The 20802-nt window shown below is 27.5% G+C and overlaps 2 protein-coding genes across 10 annotated transcripts in view; one reads left to right on the forward strand and one right to left on the reverse strand.

The window, feature by feature from the left end:
• Positions 1-593: 593 nt before the first annotated feature.
• Positions 594-15129, reverse strand: LOC107439260 (uncharacterized). 5 transcript variants are annotated; one of them, XM_087160590.1, is made up of 6 exons: positions 14923-15103; positions 14701-14814; positions 14416-14509; positions 8691-8939; positions 5032-5079; positions 594-3849 (listed from the first exon to the last, which is right to left on the reverse strand). In XM_087160590.1, the coding sequence occupies exons 4-6, from the start codon at positions 8917-8919 to the stop codon at positions 3152-3154; spliced, it is 975 nt and encodes a 324-aa protein (XP_087016716.1). In that variant the 5' UTR covers positions 8920-8939; positions 14416-14509; positions 14701-14814; positions 14923-15103; the 3' UTR covers positions 594-3151. The 5 variants fall into 5 exon arrangements, with proteins under 5 accessions (XP_087016716.1, XP_087016713.1, XP_087016715.1 ...); XM_087160587.1 differs by lacking the exon at positions 14416-14509 and having other exon boundaries at positions 14923-15118; XM_087160589.1 differs by lacking the exon at positions 14416-14509 and having other exon boundaries at positions 14701-14785; positions 14923-15115.
• A 177-nt stretch (positions 15130-15306) lies between these two features.
• The window catches only part of LOC107439259 (uncharacterized), a 60781-nt gene continuing 55285 nt past the window's right edge, over positions 15307-20802 (forward strand). The window contains exons 1-4 of one of the 5 annotated variants that reach the window (XM_087160585.1): positions 15365-15428; positions 18888-18974; positions 20399-20422; positions 20595-20721. In XM_087160585.1, coding sequence (XP_087016711.1) covers positions 20607-20721 — 115 coding nt within the window. In that variant the 5' untranslated portion in view covers positions 15365-15428; positions 18888-18974; positions 20399-20422; positions 20595-20606. Of the gene's footprint in view, positions 15783-18887; positions 18975-20390; positions 20423-20594; positions 20722-20802 lie in introns of those variants that run through there. The other 4 variants (XM_087160584.1, XM_016051782.4, XM_016051783.4 and 1 more) reach the window with 4 other exon arrangements.

The raw sequence follows: 20802 nt of genomic DNA on the forward strand, positions 1-20802 counted from the left end.
GATGCCATCAACATAAAATTATTATAACAGCACTTACATGTGCGTAAATGATTTAGTTATCTCTTATTGAAGGGCAGTTATTATTCTGATTTATTTTATTGATAGAGGTATTTAAGATACATTAAAATGTTTTGAACCATAACACTATTTGTTTGTGTATATCTTAATGTGTCATTTTAGCTATTTTTGTTATAAATGGAAAGTAAGAATCTGGACAATCCTTCTCCAAATTCAAAACTTAAAACTAGAAGTATTGTTCCTTTACATTAAGTTATTCAATAATATTACTTTATTATGCAACATTTTTTAATAAACATATTGAATCACTACCTCACAATTAAAAGGTAAATAAGTTATATTTAGTTTTATAATACATTTTATGTATAAATGTGTACAGTAATTTATGCAGTTAAAATTACTATTACAAAATAATTGCAAGTATAAATAAAATAATTATTTAAAATTGCGAAGAAATACACGAAATTATTTTTTATAACATTATTGAAATAATGTCTTTGAAAAGCATAGCTAATTAATTAAACAATAAGTTGAATAAATAATTTTTTTCAGTAATTACCCCTATTTTATTTTAGAGAGTGGGAATACAAAATCCCATATAGTAATATAAAACTTATCCAAATACTTAAAAAACAAATTAGTTGAGTCAATCTATATTTAATGAGATTTTTCTTTCACTAATTATCCCAACTTCATTTAGGGAATAACCCAGTAACCAACCCAATTTCAGTTTAACGAGTCTTTCCTTTTGAACTCATAATGCTTAGATATATTCCTAAACAAGCATTACAAATATTTGGATCTCATGACCAAATAAAATAAAGATAGTAAATGATATTAATTAAATGTTATCAATTTTAAGTGAAAGAATTGGTGGAAGTAATTACTTAAATATGTGATTTGAAATTTTCATGCCATAATATCATGTTAAAAATATTGAATTATTTCAGCCAAATAGAAGGAGGTACAAATCAAATATACCACATTGATTTAATAGTTATTTTACACATCTGAATTTGTAAGGAAATCTGACTCAGCCATATTTAATTGGAAAATTAAAAAAAAAAACCCAAACATTTCTAGAGCGAACTATTTTTTAAATTCCCGTGATTTTGAAAATACTTTTTATATTATCAATTTTAAATTATATCTGAAGCCACTCCAAATCGCTAAGGAATTTCTTAATTTCAAAGTTATGTCTTGCTCTTGCAATTCTGAGTTTTAAAAAAAAAACAATGTGCGTGATTGAGAGCGCATGCAGAAAAAAAAGAGGAGAGTTGCTTTTAGAGAAGGAATAAATATCTTATTAACGAGATTTTGAGAAAAATTGAAATTAGCGGAACTAGGCAAGAATTCCGATTGAGGTTAAAGGTTATGGAGGATCACGGGCGTTTCTTTCGTCTCCGGCACACGGGGAAGACAATCTTTTGAAAACAATTCTGCAAAAAAAATAAATAAATAAATACTTATTTTTTTAAAATTCAGCTCAAAATTCTGCAAAATTTCAGAAGATAAAAAACCAAATTTTATTATTTCCCAAATGAAAAATCTTTCTGAAAGAATTCTATGAAGTTCCACAACAATGTCACCGGTATTCTGCACACAGGGGTGACATGCTATTCACTTAAGAGGGGGAAAAAAACATTCAACACGATTTTTAAAAAAGTAAGTAAAATATTTTATAAAAGAAAATTTTTCCTACAGATGAAGCATATTTTCTTAAGTAATTCTGTTTTTTGTGTCAAAATCTAGCACTCCTGCATCACACTAAACAGTTATAGGCCAATGAAAGCTTTATGCTTGTGGTTCTCACTCCATTCAAATAACCATAAACAGTGCAAGTATAAAAGCTTTACATATGCATTTAGTTCCGAACTGCTGGACCAATAAAGAGTTGCTGATTATCAATAGGGGAGTAAGGCCCAAAAATTGCTAAAGTCAATGCATATACACAATCTGTCAATAAGTATTTGGACACCCATTATCAAGGTAAAATAGTTATCTGGGGGTATTTCTCTTGGTGTGGACCTTTTCTTCAAATGACTGAGTGAGTCCTATATTGTAGCAGTTTTATAGGTTAAACCCATGCTACTTCAAGGACAAAAATGCCAGCTGTATTCCTGAGAGGTTAAGCATGGACTGGTAAGAAGACAATAGGATTAACCCAATGGACTGATCACCATGCCAAATGAAGGGGTGCAATAGTCAGGGGTGATTGTGAGTCCAAGTCAAAATTCCAGAAAATTTCCTGAATTTGAAAAAAAACAAACAAAAAAGAAACAGTTTAAATTGAAAAATTAGAAAAAAATTTAAACAAGGTTTTTTTTTCCTTTTTCTCAATATTTCTTAGTTTACTAAAAATATATTTAAAATTTTACACATACTTATACCATTTACACATACCTATGATAACCTGGAGAAGTAATTAAAATTTACAAATATGTCTTTTTTTTTGAGTTAATGATTATAACAACTATTTAGTGATAAAAAATGAATATTAATCATGAATATAAGCTTATAAAGTATCTCTGTGGCTCTCCCTTACAAACAAATTAAATAAACTGTGTTTTTAAGCTCCACCTTTAAAAATTTGATTTCCGGAAACTTAAGTGATCAATGATTTTTTGAAACGTCTTGACTTTCGATCTCCGGAAACTTCCGGATCACTATTAGCGAAAAATCCGGAAATCAGGATTTTTTCCGGAGCACAATCAGCCCTGAATAGTCTAAAAGTTGATTACATATTACCTCAAACTGAGTGGAAGAAAATACCAAGAGTCATAATGCTAGGACTTGTGGAGAGTATTCTTCCTTGAGTTGCGCATATAACCGGCTCTTGTGGGAGATTTACAAACGATTGCATAGGAATGAAATTTTGTTTTACTTTCTATCGTAAGTATCCAAATATTTATTGGCAGATAGAGTATACAACGGTACATAAAAATGAAAAGAATAAATTATTAAGTCATAAAAGCTATCTGCATAAAAACTATATAATAAATAAATAAATTACCGAGTCACAAAACCTACACAGAAATGAAACTTTGGGTACAAAATTAAGAACTTTGTGTCAATTTGTAGGGCTGACAAACTCTCTCAATTTCAAACTCGAACTAAATACCCACAAAAGAAATCAAGTCATATTCGTCCTCTTAAGGGGCATCTCGGGTGATTGTATTTGATCGATGGCCAATGAATCGGCTGCCACTTGGTTGGGGTATCCGTGGACTCTCAACTGCTGTCGCACGAGTTGACGGTTTGAAACGGTTGGCAGGCCAGTGATGGGCGGCAGTTTGACCGTTGTTTTAGATGCAAGTTTCTTCTTGTACTCCCCCTGAGTGTGATGGCCTAGACCTTCATCGTCAGACACACTTTTATCAGAGAGGGAAGAATATGAGGAATAACTCTGGTATTGAGATTCATAAGATGTGAGTGATCCTTGCATTTCAGATGGAAGATCCTCTTTGCTCAAATGCTCTACGCGAGGAGGGTGGATTTTGGAATGAGGCACAGAAGTGGACGTTGAAGGATGGTTAGAGGAGGTGAAACTGAAGCGGCGCCAGAAGTTGCCCTTTTTTCTTCTTGCACCTTGAGCTGAGGTGAGCTGGGTAATGGTGTTGCATTTGGCCTCCAACTCTTTCTCCAGGCTAAGTATGGTTTCGTCTCTTTGTTCCAGTTCTTGGTGGTGCTGCCACAATGCTAACTTTTCTTTTTGGTCAAGAATGTCAATGGCTTGGTGACTTTCGTTCAGCTTCCGTCTTAGTTCTGTGTTCTCTTTTAATAAATTCTCAACCTTCTGCTCAAGAGTTTTTGGACTACATTTGAAAAATTCTGAAATAAAAGACACAATTATTTTATAATTATGTAAATATTTTGAATGCTACTAAAAAAGAGGCACTATTATATAGGTGATTAATGGGTTAAAAACATATTTTGTATAATTTAACTCTCAAAAGTGTAATAAAGATTAAAAGATTTTTCTTTATTCCCTAATATTAGGAAAATAAATTACTTTTAAGATGGGAAAAAATTTATATAGTATAATTTATACTGCATATTAGAAATTTAAAAATAAAAAAGAAGTCAAAATGAATTTGACAATTTGCAAATATATAATAATTTTTTCATATATATAATAATTTTTTTCCTGAAAACATGCAATATCAATTAACTTATAATTTCTGCAGCAATCATCAGAGATAAAAGAGAGATTTTGCTAATTTACTTTTAATTGTGCCCACAAGATTAAAAGAAACTGCATATTCGAGTTTTTTTTATTTTCAGATCTTAGGCATTTTTGTATTTTGTTGCATGGTTTTACAAAGTTTCAAGTATGATGTTCATAGCTGTTGAATGTTGTTTTCTGTTCTTTGAATTAACAACATGAACATGTTACAGATAGATAAAGAAGAACGCTATCACAAAATGAAGATAACAGATTCTTTATTACAAAATGTTAAAATGATGTATATAATTTTACAATGATTGGTTGATTTAATAGAAAAAATTAATTTTATTGGTATAAGTTTAAAATTACGGCAGTTCGATTGCATTAAGTCCATAAGAAAATAAATATTTTTTAGTTGTTTTAAATTATTGAATATATTTATTTTAATAATACAATTAGTTCGTAATTTATTGATACCTTTTATACATATACATTTCATTGTTAATAACGTAATACAATGTAATAGATATTTCAAAAATTATTCTTTCAATAAATATCTTAAGAGGTGCGGCCAACAAAAACTTAGTGCTTTAAAATATTGCCCCAGCCCTGCAATAAAATTAAAAAAGTATATACAAAAACAAAATTACATAAAAAATTAACATTTACAAAAAACAGTAATCAAGCATATCATTTTAAGAAATTATTTAAAACTGAGATTAAAAACAGTTATTGTTTCAAAGAGGATTGATTTTAAAAACTAAACAGTAAATAAACAAACATGTTTTCAAAATAAATAAGGTCAAATTGATCAACACTATTAAAAAACCAAAAACTTAACCAACCATTATCAGGAAGAATACATCCAATAACTTCACACCGAAATTGAAGATCTATAAAAAATAAATACCAATGTTAGAATGATACTCAGTAAAAAATCATTTTGATATATAGAAAAAAAATTCCTGTTATATTAAAGAATAAATTATTTAGACAAATGCATAGTATACAGTAAAATATTCATCACAGGAGTCAAGGTTAGCCGGCTTAAATAAAAATGGTTAAAAACTAGACGAATTTAAGAAACTATTGTTTTTAATAGAAATGATTAACTTAAGATAATTACTTAAAAATTTTATTCTCATTAACAATAACATAAATTAAAAGTAATGTACAGAGTTTGTATTTCATTAATAGTGTTATTTTTTATGTGCATTTTTGTTATCTTAAAACTTGATATTTTCTAAGGCGAAGAGCATGAAACTTACTTTTAAGGCTGTGATATTTGAATTTCTGAGTGGTTAAAAATGGGTATATCTTCAGTCGTTATAAATTAAATGTTCTATCTTATCTAAAATATTTTGTATGTTGCTTTATAAATACAGTTAAATTCGTTTAATGAAAACACAATTTCATGAGTTACCAGAATTGATGAGGACATTTTAATAAATCGTCAATTTCTTATTTAAAAAGTTTTATAAAGTTATGCTATTGCCATCATAGCTTTGATTTATTGACTAGTTTTTTTTTATAAACTTTTTGAAATTTAGTATATTGAAGTTTTTAGAAAAGAAATAGGTTATTTTCTGAAATTTCATTCCCTTTAATAGTGATTTAATATTTTCTTAAGTTAAAATTGCTAAAAAAAATTTAATTTATTGATAGGTAATGAAAAGCAACAATGAGAGCTTCTCTTAAACCCCTCAATTATATGACCAGTTGAGCCATGCATTTATTGCTACAATAAATATGTAAGCTATATGAAATATAGCACTGAAATTTACTGTTGCATCTCAGAATGCTATAATTGATAGTAAGTCGAACTGCAAAAGTTTAAAAAAAGAGGCAGGCCTGTCTTTATGATAATTGGTTTCATGCTCAAAACAGTTATAATAGTTAAAACTGCGAAATTTAAGCTGAAAAATAAGAGACTGTATGTTCAAATCTTTGTATGTTCAAATGGTCGATGCATTGTTTTAAAATAGATATAATATAAATTTTTAAAAGAGAGTAGTTAATGTAGAAGCTATTTTCTCTCTATAATTTCTTCCCTCTATAATTTTTCTCACTATAATTTCTACTCACTATAATTTTTGCTCATTATAATTTCTTCATTTAAGTATTACATATCAAGCTCATTTTTGTAAATAGTTTTGACCAACTCTTATTTAAACAGAAAATTGCCTAGACCTTTACATTCTCTATAACATGACATAACTATAACACGATTGAAACAAATATAGTTCAAGACATTATTTGAAAATAAATTATGCAAGTAATTTATACACAGTTAAAAAATAATGAAATTAATTTTACTCTGAGAAACATTAAAACCTGCTATAATTTAATAATTTTTATATAAGATAGAGTGCCCCAAAATTTCAAACATTTATTAATTTGAAATTATACACATACTATTCAATATTTGATTTATCAAGCCAAATTGACATTGTTCATATTACACTTAAGAATAAGTTATTACCGATTGCAAGCCTCACAGCGGGCAAAAGAAAAAATATCATGGCATTTTTCAATAAAATCAGGAGATTTGAACAGTATACTACATATATACCAGATTACTTTTAAAAAGAGAAAACAACAAATTAAAATATATATATATATATGTGTGATAACAATTTGCTCTACTTAAGTATAACTAAACCAAATTTTATCGCAAAAGAATAATAATATACATTATTTTATTTCAAAATCACTTTGTTTACTAAATGAGTTAGAGCAGATTCAGTATAACTTTACAATACTGAAATTTTATTATACATTGATTAAACAACTAATAATAATTAGAAAACAATACACAGAAAATTTTTATTGTACTCTTATATAAAAAATAATCAGTATTAATAAGTTAATGAATGTTCCCTCATATCAATATTTACTTAAAATTTATAATTCAGTTTATGAACTTTTTAATAAAATAAATTTTATGTAGTTAATTAATTTTACTTTCTGTACAAAATTTAGTAGATGATCCCACAATGCACTACATAAAAATTCTAGGATATGATTAAAATCAACCAGTTTTAAAATCAGATGAAAGAGACAAATCAATAATTGTTAACTACAAATATCCCTTATAAGGATTTTTACTGCAATTGTATAAATATGTGTATGGTCTCTGAATTTTTTTTTTCTTTTCTTTTTTTTTGTTAATGGCAGGCACTTGGGTCTATTTCCCATTGGCCTCAGAAATGCCAGAATTGCTACTCTCTTTTCGTTACCCAGTGAGCACCAATGGCTAAACCACGGTGGTGGAGTAGCGTCGCGCACGTCATACAACCACAAACCCGTTTATATGGGGGGTTATATTTACACACAATCACACAGAAGAAAAAGATATAGAACACAGAGAGAGAAAGAAACGTCCATGCCCAGAGCGGGATTCGAATCTGCAAAAATCGGCTACGCAGTCAGGCACGCTAACCACTCGGCCACCCAGTCGGCTTCTTGAAAATATAAAATTATTGATTTGAGTTTTTTTTTTGTTGATAAAATGACGGAGTTTCTAAATAGTTGGAAATTTTGAATCTGGCAGGTAAGACTATATAACTGAACCATGAATTACATTAGAAGGCAGTTCTTAAGTTTGAAATTTTGAATTTTTAGATTTTTAATAAGATTATTATTGTAATTCAATTATTGTAATCCTATGAAATGATACACAATTACTATATAGATGGGCTGAAAAAAATTGATTGCTCAAATTAATGATTTAAAAATCTAATTTCTATTAGTAGAAAAAGAAATTTTCTGTACAGACAAAAGTCAGAACAAAAATATTTTTGATCTATAAAATCAGGAGAATCAAAACAACTAAGAATCAGAGTTCTCTCTAGGAATGAGAAAGGGCACTTTGAGTTTTGAAAGGGCACTTTCTTAACATTGTAAAAATTTATCAAAATGTGTAATCTTATGTAATATTAACTGAATTTGATCCTCAACAATTTTTAAATTATCCTCTTAGATTATTTTATGTGTGTTTTTCAAAAAGTAATTCTCACTATCATCGAAATAAGAGAAAAATTTGTAGTTTGTAAAAAATAAATAAAGACAATCACTATGCACAAATGTTTTTCAAATAAAGTAAAGTAAGTAAAAAATAAATGATTATTGATAAATAACTTGAAAGCTTTTGTCGTAATTTAAACTTAAAATTATAAGAAAATAAACATTTAAAGATGCCTTTTTATTATTTTTAAAAAAGGTATTTAAAAAATAATTTTAAAATTTAAAACCATAATGTAAAAAATTCATTAATATACTCTCAAAAAAAGAGAAAATTGTAAAAATTCAACTAGTTGGAAATAATCCTAATAAAATAAATGTTTGTGTTTAATGAAATAAATGAATTAAACCTATAAACACATAGGGAGAACACTGCTTCGAATTCAGAAATTTTTTTTTCCTGCATTATATCCGCGTTTTATATATACATAAAAAAATAGTAAAATAAACTTATTTATGTAAATTTAAAGAAAATACAGACCTCTGCAAAGATTTTGTAGACTTTCGATTTCCTCATGAAGACCTTTTAATAAAATGGCATGCTCATTTTGTAGAAAGGTTATACTTTGTTTAGCAGCTAAAAGTTGTTCTCTAATACTGATTTCATTACAGCTGTCTTCACAGAATGGAACACCATCTTCAGCTGTATCCGACAGCCCATTGGCACATTTCTTGGTTAAAACACAATTAGAAGACACATCCTGTGTCATTTCGTCAATTTTATGAAATTCTGTAAAAAAAGTAAACAATTATAAGAGTTATGTCTACACAAATTCAGACTAAAAAAAATTAAAAACATTATTAAGATTTCACTTCAATTTCAGAAATAAAATCTGCTAACTTATCCAGGAAAACTTAAACTAATTTCCAGATTAAAATTTTGCTACATATATGTATACACACAGCAAACTTTCATTACCAATACGAAACTTTTTTAAATTCAAAATGCAACAAAGCTTACCTTTTGATAGAAAATGTGCAATAGATTAAATTTTGTAAAAAAAAAAAAATTTTTATTCAGCAAAGGTAACATGTAGGTATAGTAATCAAGTATAGGACTGGGTGATACGTCGATTCATCGGAAAACGCTGATGTTGCGTAATCATTGACGACCTGATGCTTAGGTTTGCGTCTTTTACGAAGCATCAGAAGAGCGATTCTTCAGATTCAATATCGATGTTCGCAAGCTTGCAAACATCATTTCCCCCGATCACGAGGTGACATAGATTGCCGTGACGATCTTTTCCCGTGTGTTTCTTCCGTCGCGAATTATCAAGTAGCGCTGTGCTGATACAATGAATTCCGATGTGACCAGGAGTGAAACTAACTCATCGCCAATGAAGGATGAAAAGGTGCTTTTTTCAATTCGTGCAAATCCAAGAAAAGAAAGTGATTTTCTGAGGATTATTTATGTTTTGTTATTTTATAATACTTTGAGATCATTTTTGTCTTGTTGAAGAAAAGATCGTTTTTTAATCAGTTCCGAAAAGATTTCTTGTTTATTTTATTTTTTTAACCTATTTTTCTTTGTTAAATCTGAAGAATGCATTCCTTTTATTTGGATAAAATGCTTTCATTAATAATTTTGTATAAAGCTGCAATTTTGCATATTGACTACGTTTTCAATTATTAAAAAGTGATTATTATTATTGTTACAAAATATAAAAAATCTAATATTTTCGCAAAAAATTTTGGCAAACCAGTTTTTAAACTTATCAAACGCAAATTTTCTTTTTAAGACAGTCGTTTCGTTTTTATTTCTTCAGCATATTCTTTTTCGACTTGATTGCTTTTCGATCTTCCCTATTTATAACGATTTTTATAAGAGTGTGCAGTTAAATTTCATTTTCACGGAATATAGATTAGCAACATAATAATACATTAGGTTAGCAATAATTTTGAAAATAAATTTAAAAAAAGTTGATTTTTACAATATTGAAGCCATAATAATTTCTTTTGTATCCTTTTCCAAGAAATTTTATTTTTATACTAGTTTTTTGCTATTTCCTCAAAAATATTGAAGGTTACTACCTTCAATTTTTCTACTGCCCTCAATAAATTATTGAAGGATATTCTTCAAGAAATTCTAGAGAATGAAAGACCAAGAGGTTATACGCAACGGCTGTTCTAAGTTTTCTATCTTTCGCAATCCATCATTTTTTAAAAATCTTTTTCTATTCCGTTCTTCATTTTTCTGTTTATAAAGATTTTTAAAATTGTTGGCTCAATGCACATTTTAAAATTTTATTTTATTTTTACAGTTGGCTGACATACTTTGGGGCAGGCTAATACTTTTGGTCTATTGATCGGATTTTTACATATTAGGACTTAATCTTTAGTAGTTTGAGGGAGAGACCTCAAATATGCTAATTAGTTTAAGCAGACAATATTTTTAATTACAAAGTGAGGCACAAAAACGTACATATCTGAATAAATTTTTTGACGGATTGTGATTCCTGACCCTTAAAATATAAGGCGAAGCCGTAATCTGAGAAATATAGTCCTAATTATTTGGTCAGGAGAGCGATCGAAAGTTAGGATCTCTTGATGTCAATGCTACTTTTTGCGTATTTCATCATATCTCGAAAACTTTTTACTCGAATTGAAAAATTTTAACACAAAATTATAAAATTTGTTTATCCAAAGATAATTTTATGCAAAAATGATTTTAATTCATTTTTTTATTAGTAATAGTCGAAAAAAGTTTGAATTGTAAGGTATAAAATTTTTTTTAAAGAATATAATTTTTTATTTTAAAATAAAAAAAGTTAAAAGAAATTAGTTTAATAGTTTCTGAAAAATAAATTTCAAAAAATCAGACTTTTTGAAATTCGATCACTAAGTCAAAAGTAATTTTTTTTTCATACACTGTACTCTATCCACAAATATCAAATATTAATTGCTAAAATATTCATGTTAAGATAAATTTATTACAATATAAAAGCTGAAAAAAATGCACCAATTTCTTCTAATTTTATTTTCTAGAAAAATTATTTCCTAATGTAATAATTTTTTAATGTGTTTTTGTCTAAAATACCTAACCATCTTTAAGAATGTTGAAAATTAACAATAATTTTTGTTGGCCAAGGTTGAAACACTATTTCTATTTTTTCTTTTCTTACCTTTCTTAATTCATCCTTAAAGATAATTGACTCATTTTTTTCAAAGCTGCATGTAAAATTTTAATGAATTATTCGTTTCACTAGTTAACTATTTATTCAATACCTTCTTTCTTTAATTTAAAAACTTGCGATTTTTTTCAGCAAAATCTGAAGGTTGAAAAGATGTGTTTTGTTTAAATTGAAAAAGACAGTCTAGTGAATTATTTTAATCCAAAAGAAGAAAATAATCAAAATAAAATAATAAATAAAAAAAAATTAAAAAAAAACCCATTACAATAAATATTTTTTACTAAACATTGATATACCAGGCTATAAAATCATACATTTAATTTACTCCTATCTTACTTTTTTCCCTATTGATTATATTTTTTATATAACTTTATCGAAATTAAATAGAACATTCAATTATAAATCACTTAGTTGTTTATATAAACTTATAAAATGAATATAATTCGTATAATGTTAGTTAGATGCATTTTGGCAGATTTTCACTTTTTATAAATTTTATCTGAATATCCCTCTCTCGAAATCTTACTCCCTTTTTTCTCCAAGCACACTAAGTTTAAATTTTAAAAATCTGATATATATATTTAAAATTTCAGTTTTAGTCTTACTTTACAGTAGCATCAAATAAATAAAAAGCAAAGTTGTGTAGGAATGCAAAATTTGGCAAAACCAAATGTGAAACAGTAACGTGACATCGCGATGTATCGAAGCATTTAGATGTTTGAGTGGAGATGCATCACGATGCTGAAATCTTAACAACGCCCAGTCCTACTCAAGTTTATATATTAAAGCAATATTTTACACAAAACTGGAACAATAAAAAATTTGAATTAAACATTGTTTATTAAACCCCCTATAGCCATATAGTAAGCCTTCTTATGTATCAAATACAATTTGGAATCAAAATTTAAACAGAATCGAATATGGATATGCTCTAACTTATAACAGTTCTACCAACAATTAAAGTTTCCTGCGTGAGAAGTTTCAGCTATCATAATAGACTAGAGATAGGTCACTGAGACTCTTTGAAGAATAAGACACATTTTAGAGTAGATAGGCAATAGACAAGACAGTTTCATATGCACATATGAAATGTTAAAAATAATAGAACATTTCTAATGCTTTAATTTCTGATTTTTTTTTCTGCTTCGTATTTTAATGATATGTGAATAACACTGGTAACATTGAAACCTTATTTTAAACTGATATCGGTATTATTTAGTAATAATGTGTTTCAGTTTTTTATTTCTTACATTCATTCATGGTTATGGTCACTAAAAAGTTCTTTATTCAACTGTCAACTTGAAAATTGTTCATATTTTTTTGTGGAAATAATGACATGCAAAAATTTTAGTCTAGTTAGCACTTAAGAACTCAAAATTCATTTAATACACTATCTATTTGATAAATACAGTTTAATAAAAAAGAAAAATATTTTTCATGACCATATATTTTATTCCATGGACAGGGCAAGGATGACTCAGCTTTTCACCCATTCAGTGGGTCGATAAAATAGCATGCTTGGGGACTAAACACTGGGGGTTCTGCATTTGGCTGACCACCAAACTGGAACTGCTCCTGCATCCCAGAGCCCAAGTTCAAGAAAACTGAGATCGGCTCAGTAGGCATTGGCTCTCTATGGGCTGTCACAGAACTGAGTTTAGTTTAGTATGTTTTATAAGATAAAAACCATTAAAAATATATTTTTGTAATCTTTTTAAATAAATCATAAACCAGAATTTTATGCCCTTTGTCTCTGTCACCTTGCGGTGGTTGCCTGTGTTTGCCTAATAAAAGGTCCAGCCCTCTTATTAAATTATAAGTCGTGCCACAATCCTCATCATCCCGCTTCTTCACCATCGTGTCCTAGTTACTTGCAAGCCCTATCTAATCTCAAATCACATTCCAAATACAATTGAGCACAAAATTTGCCTTTTCAGAATTACAAATTTTATTCTTTGACTTTTCAGACTTTTGAAATTTCCCAAAGCTTTGACTTTTGAATACTTTTTTTTTTACTTTTCAGACCTCTGAAAAACTTATTTCTCTTCTTCACATTTTTGGCACATTTCAAAATTTTTCAACATTGATCACTGAATTCATTTCTTACGCCATTGGCTTTTACAATCTTTGATATTCCCAAAGCATTGTTCCTCCAATACCTAATGCTCTTTTATTGTGTAAACTTCTCATTTGTTTTTTTCCAAATTTTCATTGCACATTATATTTTGTAAGCCATTTATACTTATTGCTAATGTAATTATTTGCGTTTTATGTATGTTTTATATGTAGAATGTATGTTCTACTCTCGTGTGCCCTTGAATAGGGCTGGTCGAGATACGAATAAACAATATATTTTATCCTTATGCCTATGATAAAGCCCATATTTTCTGTTTCAAGTTGTTAATTAGATTTTTCTTCTAAGTTATTTCTTTAGTTAAGGTGTAACTACAAAAACATTTTGCAACTATAATTTTTTAAGACTATAAGCACTTTTAATACCATAATCTCACCCAAAATGTCAGTAACAAATATTGTCCATGATCATTACTTAAGTACATTCCGAGACAATAATATATAGAGATAAGTTTTTCTTTTTCATTTACCTAAATACAGCCGAAACTGAATCATGTATTATTTAACATGATTCAGGTATTACATATTTAGCAAAGGATTGTGTGGTCAAGAATGTAAAAAAAAAAATAATAATAATAAATAAAGAACAGGACATTAAAATGCATGCTTAACTAAACTTGGAGAAAAGTAAAGAGCAATGAGAACAAGTACCATCTATTCCTGTCTGCATAGGTTCACTTATATTTATAGTTTGAAAAAGTTTTTTTTTTTAAACTTTTTCATTTGTAACTAATAATAAGAAATACAAAATCTTCATCAAAATATAATTCAAATTAATAACTAAAATAAACCTCTTAAATTTTGGACTGTACAGAAAATAAATATGTTTAAATAAAATAACTATTAAATATTCAAAACATTTAATTATATTGTTCAAATACGACTGTTGTAAACTATTAAATTATAGTTACATTTTTTAATGTAGGTAAAAAAAATACTTACCAATAATAGTAAAATAACCAAACAAATAAAATGAAAGAAATAATTCACATGATTCAAAACACTTGAAAGGAGTTGAAATGATAGATATTCACAACTAAGAAAAATAAAACTTCTCTTCAAAATAAAATAAATAGGCAATAGTAGGCGAGTCAATGAACTTTACTTGATTACACGATGAGTAGAAAAATATATTTTACTACTTAAAAGCGAGAGCAAAATACTGATTTTCGAAAAAATACATCCAAATTTTAACTAATATTTGAACGAAATGAAAAGTCTTCTTACCAAGCTATTTTTAGAAACAACGCCAAAAACAAAGCACAGATTGGTAATCATGCGGAACATTTCCTCACTTTAAGGCCATTATAATCTAGAAATGACCGCATTTGTAACAAATTTCTAAAACAGATAAATACTTTCATATGTACATTCTTTAAATAATATTCAAAATTATTTTTTCTCTTTATAATTTAATATTATTATAAGATCGAAACAAATCATTCATACTTTGAAAGATAAAGGTTCCAAATAAATGTTTCTTATGAATGATTAAAATAACGCATTAATAACTAAAACTAAATATGGATCAATGATTTAAATAAATTTAAAATGATGAAATTAATTAAATAAGAAAATGGATTGTAAAATATTCTTCTTTTCTTTGTTTCATAATTGTTTTTGTTGCTATGCGACAGCTAGCGATGAGCTGCCATTATTTAGTCAATTTAAGTGAAATTTTCGAAAACAAATAATAAATGAAATTATTTTGAAATAAAAAATAATTCTTTTAAACTTAAATGTCATAGTTGTTCTTTGAAAACTATTTTATGCACGAAGCTGCTTTAAATAAACAAGAAATTTATATTAATTTAAAATTATGCTATGAGGAAAGCGCTTTGAAATAACTAATATTTATAAAATGCAAGGTGGAATAAGGTAAAGGTGCATTTCGAAAGTAAATTAATGGAGGAAATGTAAACACAGCTTTTATAGGATTTTTTATTTAATATTAGGTAAATTAGTTCATAAATTGTTAACCAAATGATATTTCTTATAGAAACGATACATTTTTAACAAACAAAGTACAAACCTTTTTTTCTCATTTTCTGCTACCAATATGAAATATGATTTATAGTATTATTTAACATTTTATTGACTGAAGAAACTGCTTTATAAACGTGTCCTAGTAATTTTCATAATTAATTCGTAATCTAGTTACGGAGATATTTCTAATAACGATGCATTATTTCGATTTTTAAATTCAACTGAATTTTTCCGGATGAGTGCATCACTATTCAATATTTGTTTTAATAACGAATGTGTTATAACTATATCTGGAAAGTATTTAACTAATACCAGGAAAGAAAGTAATTGTTATTATTGTAAAACAATATTTTTGTATTTTCCACGTGTTCTGTATATTTCACTAAAGAGTCTAATTCAAATAATAAGTTATTAAAACATATAACGAATTCTGTAGTATAATTGAACTTATTATGCATTTAGCAATAACCCCTTTTTTATTGAATTCTGAGGTTATGCTGTCGGAAGAAAAGTAATAATTAGACAACAACATTTATTATAAATGAATTTGTTTTTTATATGTTGTTTATATTTTATATTACATGCAGTATATCTAATTCAAATAAGATATTCAAAAAATAAGTTTGTCCAATTTACTAGCTTATTATTAAAATAATAAGTAATATAATGGATGTGATAGTATTAATGCATTTATTATGTGTTTCAATAATTTCCTTTTTGAAGGAAGTGAGAATTTAAACTATCTGGAAAGAAAATAATTAGTCTATTTTTGCCAAAAGACTTCAGTTCTAAGAAATAAACATAACACATATGATCTTTTAAAGTATCACAAGTGATATTCATCAAGTGTCAGAGAAAAATACTGAACTTTCCTTTTTAACATGAAGAGAGACACATGGGTCAACAGCTCACTGTTTGCCAATGACAATATGTTTTATCTCTATGTTAAATAAATTACTTTTATTATATAATTTACCTAATTTATTTCATTAAACCCTTCCATTATCACACAATCAGCAATTATTTTAAGAGAATATTTTTATATCTAAATACATATATTTACAGTGTTCTCCCTAAGCATTTTTTGAAGGGCAGACCATTCTGTTTGCCCTTTCATCGAAATAAATGCTCCCGTTTTGTAAAAAAACGCTACCATCTCTTAAAAACACTGCCTTTTTACTCATACTTCATTTTGAAAAAAAAAGAATTAATTCCCTATTTAAATAATAATTACACTATGTTAACTCTCTGTGTTAATAGGTTTAATTCTGATTACTGTCACAAATATTTACTTTGTTAGGATTATTCTCAACTGGTTATGGGGGGGGGGGGGATATTAATAAATTTTTTAAGTGATTTAAAATTTTAAAACCAGTTCTTAGATAAATATCTTTTTTTTTTTTTTTTTTTAAATTCACATTTAAATGTTCATTTTCTCATAATTTTCAGTTAAAATTATAGAAAAAAGTTTTCAAGTTGTTTATCAATTAATAATTTTTTATAAGTTTTACTTTTTTGTGAAAAATAATATGCAAAAAATTTGTCTTTTAGCATGATTATACATTATTTTTATTGACTACAAATTTTTCCCTTATTTTGATAATGAGACAGAATTACTTCTTGAAATATATACATAAAATAGTATAACAGGGTAATTTGAAAACTGTTGAAGATGAAATTTAGCTCTTACACAATATTACATATTTAGAGAATTTTTTATGGTGTTATGTGAGTGCTCTATCAAAACTCAACAGAAGGGCCTTGATCTGTTTTATTCCTTGAAAGAACTCAGTATATATATATATTACAAAATATCACCATACTACATATTTTTTTATATTTTTTTTTAAAATTTAAACTTAGAAAGGAATACTGTCTAATATTATAAAGAGTAATGCTTTAACAAAGAGAACTAAATTGCTATATGAATTGGGGTATAACCTTTAATATACTATGAAATGGGCAATTCCCTGAAAAGTAAGACATTATGTATGATTTTCCCCCCTTCAAATTACATTGATGTATTCAATATCCTTTTTCAGTTGAAAATACAGAGAAGTTTTGTTTTTTATAATGGTCTAAAAAGTAAAATTTTTTTTTTTACCAAAAATTTATAATTTCAATGTCAATTTCTTAACACCAATTCATATTGTAATTTTGTTTCCTTTTTGAAGTATTTATTTTTTTATAACTATAAGTATTCTTTTTTCAGTTTATGTTCAAAGAATTGTAAAAAAATATGTACTTCTGTGATAAAAAGTGTTAACTTAATTGTTCTTTGAAGCATAACAAGGATAACAAAAACTTAAATTTCTCTAAAATTCTAATTTTTTTTTAAAATAAAAATATCCATATGGATGTGCTGCTTACTTTTATTTATACTATCGCCAAAGGTTTCCAATTGGTTCATACAATTTTTTGCAATTATTCTAAATTTAACTAAGCATTACGAAAATAACCACTAACTTTTTTGTATATTAAATTATTTTTGTCATTTAAACTATGTGCGATATCTACAAGAAAATTGAAGTTTTATAAAGTAGCTTAATTTAAATTCAACATAAATGAGCAAAACAAAATAACAAAAAATTTTGATCAGAATAATAAATCCTTGTTGTAGATAATAATTTTATAGAATATCTAAGAACAAATTTAAAAGCACCAAACTTATTCAATTTGGTAAGAAAGTGCAAAAACGTAACAACCAAAATAACTTTTGATTTATTGATTGTATTTTTGCTTGCTAGAAGTCAATTTTTTGATTTAAAGGTGTGATCCCAAATATGCCAATCAATTAGTACAGATAAAATTTAAAATTACTAAATGAGATACGAAAACATACTTTCTCTTAAGTTAATAAGCCTTTTTGATGACCAATTTGGATTTCTTATTAAAACATGGGAGGTCGCCACAATCTGGGAAATATGCCCCAATTGTTAGGTCTGGAAAGCTAGTTCCCAATTGTTAATTACACTTCGCATAATTCCCTATTTCCTTAGGACTTTTTTAAGCGAATGGAAACATTTTTGCACACAATTGTCAAACTTATTTATCCAAAGATAATTTCATGCAAAAAATAATTTTAGATAATTATTCATTATTTCATATTTTATTTATTAAGAGTTGAAAATTTTTTAATTAGGTGGTTTACAGTTTTCATCTTTTCAAAAAATGTTATTTTACATTGCAAAATGTATTATTTGATTAAACATGCTACTTTTTTTTAAATTTGATAATGGAGTATAATTTCTACAGGAAAAATTGGAAATGTCCTAAAAATCAAGATGAATATAAAAAGATAGAATTGTGAAAAATTGAGTTTACCTTTTGTTGCTAATTTTAGAAATCATTTTTGTTTTAAAAATTTTAATAAATGCATCAATATAAACTTATTTATAATCATAATATATTTTTTATGTTCTTAACAGGTCACTATTTTTTTATTCATGCTTTTGAAGACTGTGCATATCTAAGGGAGTATTTGCAAGTCTAAAGCATAAAGATTGTCTACAGCAGTGGTGCGCAAACTAGGGGTCGCGACCCCTGTGGGGGTCGCCAGAAGTTTTTTGGGGGTCGCCAAATTTTTATGAAATGCATTATCCCTGCATGCTGCATACCATACAGTGTACTTATAAAGAGTGAAGCGCCGTCACTCCCTGTTTAATTGCAATTTCATGCTGTCCACTCTTTCTGATGGTGCTGCAGCATTAACAGGTTCGAATAAGGGGCTCAGAGGCTTAATTCAGAAGGTGGCGCCTCATATGGTATTTAATCATTGTATGATTTATTGGCAAGCTCTTGTTGCAAAAGATATGGATGAAGAATTGCACAACGTATTACAAGACGCTGTTAGTTCAATTAACTACATTAAATGCAACTGCCGTCTCTTTTCAATACTTTGCAATGAGATGGGTTCAACGTATGAGAGATTTACTGTTACACACCGAAGTCAGATGGCTTTCACGTGGGAAAATACTACGACGGATATTTGATTTAAGAAATGAAGTGTACACGTTTTTAATCGAAAAGAAACATAGATTGGCAAGTTATTATATCAATGAAGTTTGGCTATGGAAGCTGAGCTATTTAGTTGATATTTTCGAAAAACTTAACGACTTAAATTTGAGCTTGCAGGGTGAGAATTCAACTATCATAACTGCAGCCAGTAAAATTCAAGCTTTGAAGAATAAGCTTAGTCTCTGACAAAACTGAACTGAATAAAAACAACACCATGTTCCCTTGCTTTAACGATTTTATCAAGGAAAAAAAATAATATAGATATATTTACATTTAAAAACATCATTTCAACATTAAAATCACATTGAAAAGTTAAAGAAAAATTCTTCGAGAAGACTCGATGATTTTCCTGAAAATCTTGGTTGGATTCGTGATCCATTTTCCTTTGACATATGCAGTTCAACTCTTCAAATTAGTGAGAACTACTGAGTCGAAATCAATTTAAGACTCAGCCTTGACAAAAAATTTTGGCTATCCGTGGAAAAACAATATCCCATTTTATGCAAGAATGCCATCAGAGTGTTAATACAATTTGCATCAACGTATTTATGTGAAACTGGATTTTGCAAACTAGTTTCAATAAAAACAAAATACCGCTCGCGTTTAAACCCTGAGGATGATATGCGAATTGCAATTAACAACATACATCCAAAACATCGATGAGATAATTAGAAACTTGCTGCCACATACATCTCATTAAAGGGCAATTTACTGATTTTTGTGTTATACAAAAAGTATTTTCTTAAAATTATAAATAAAATTAATATGAGTCAAATATGATGATGTTTTTATTCGATGAAACGAAAGAAATGCGCGAAATATACATCTTATTTGTGAACATTTATCTCTAGGGGTCGCCAAAAATTTTCTCTCTACTAAAGGGGTCGCAGTCGAAAAAAGTTTGCGCACCACTGGTCTACAGTATCACCTACCAAGATTAAACAAGGTCAATGCAATTTCATTTTAATTGAAAACATAAATACTTAAATTTTATCAATTGGAGACAATCTTCAACAGTTTAAATTCACAAATAATTTCTAATAATTTCCTATTGATAATACCCAGAATGTATTTCTCTTTATGTTTCTGTATATCATAACTTTGAAATCTGTTTTCAGATTGTTTGTGCAATGTCTGGCAAAGTGAAGAAGAGATCTGCTACAAACTCTGCTGATTCAGCTACTCTAACACTAAATGAGAGAATTTTAAAAGAGTGTCATGACTTCTATGTAGACCAAAAAAATGGTAATATATTTTTTTTTTATTTATTTATTTATTTTTTTTTTTGTAAGAAATTCTATTTTACAAAAAAAATTCATGTGACAT

Source organism: Parasteatoda tepidariorum, chromosome 4, assembly GCF_982258835.1.
Source record: "Parasteatoda tepidariorum strain Cologne lab strain chromosome 4, Ptep-v5.0, whole genome shotgun sequence".
In the NCBI taxonomy this organism is placed as follows: Eukaryota; Metazoa; Arthropoda; class Arachnida; order Araneae; family Theridiidae; genus Parasteatoda; species Parasteatoda tepidariorum.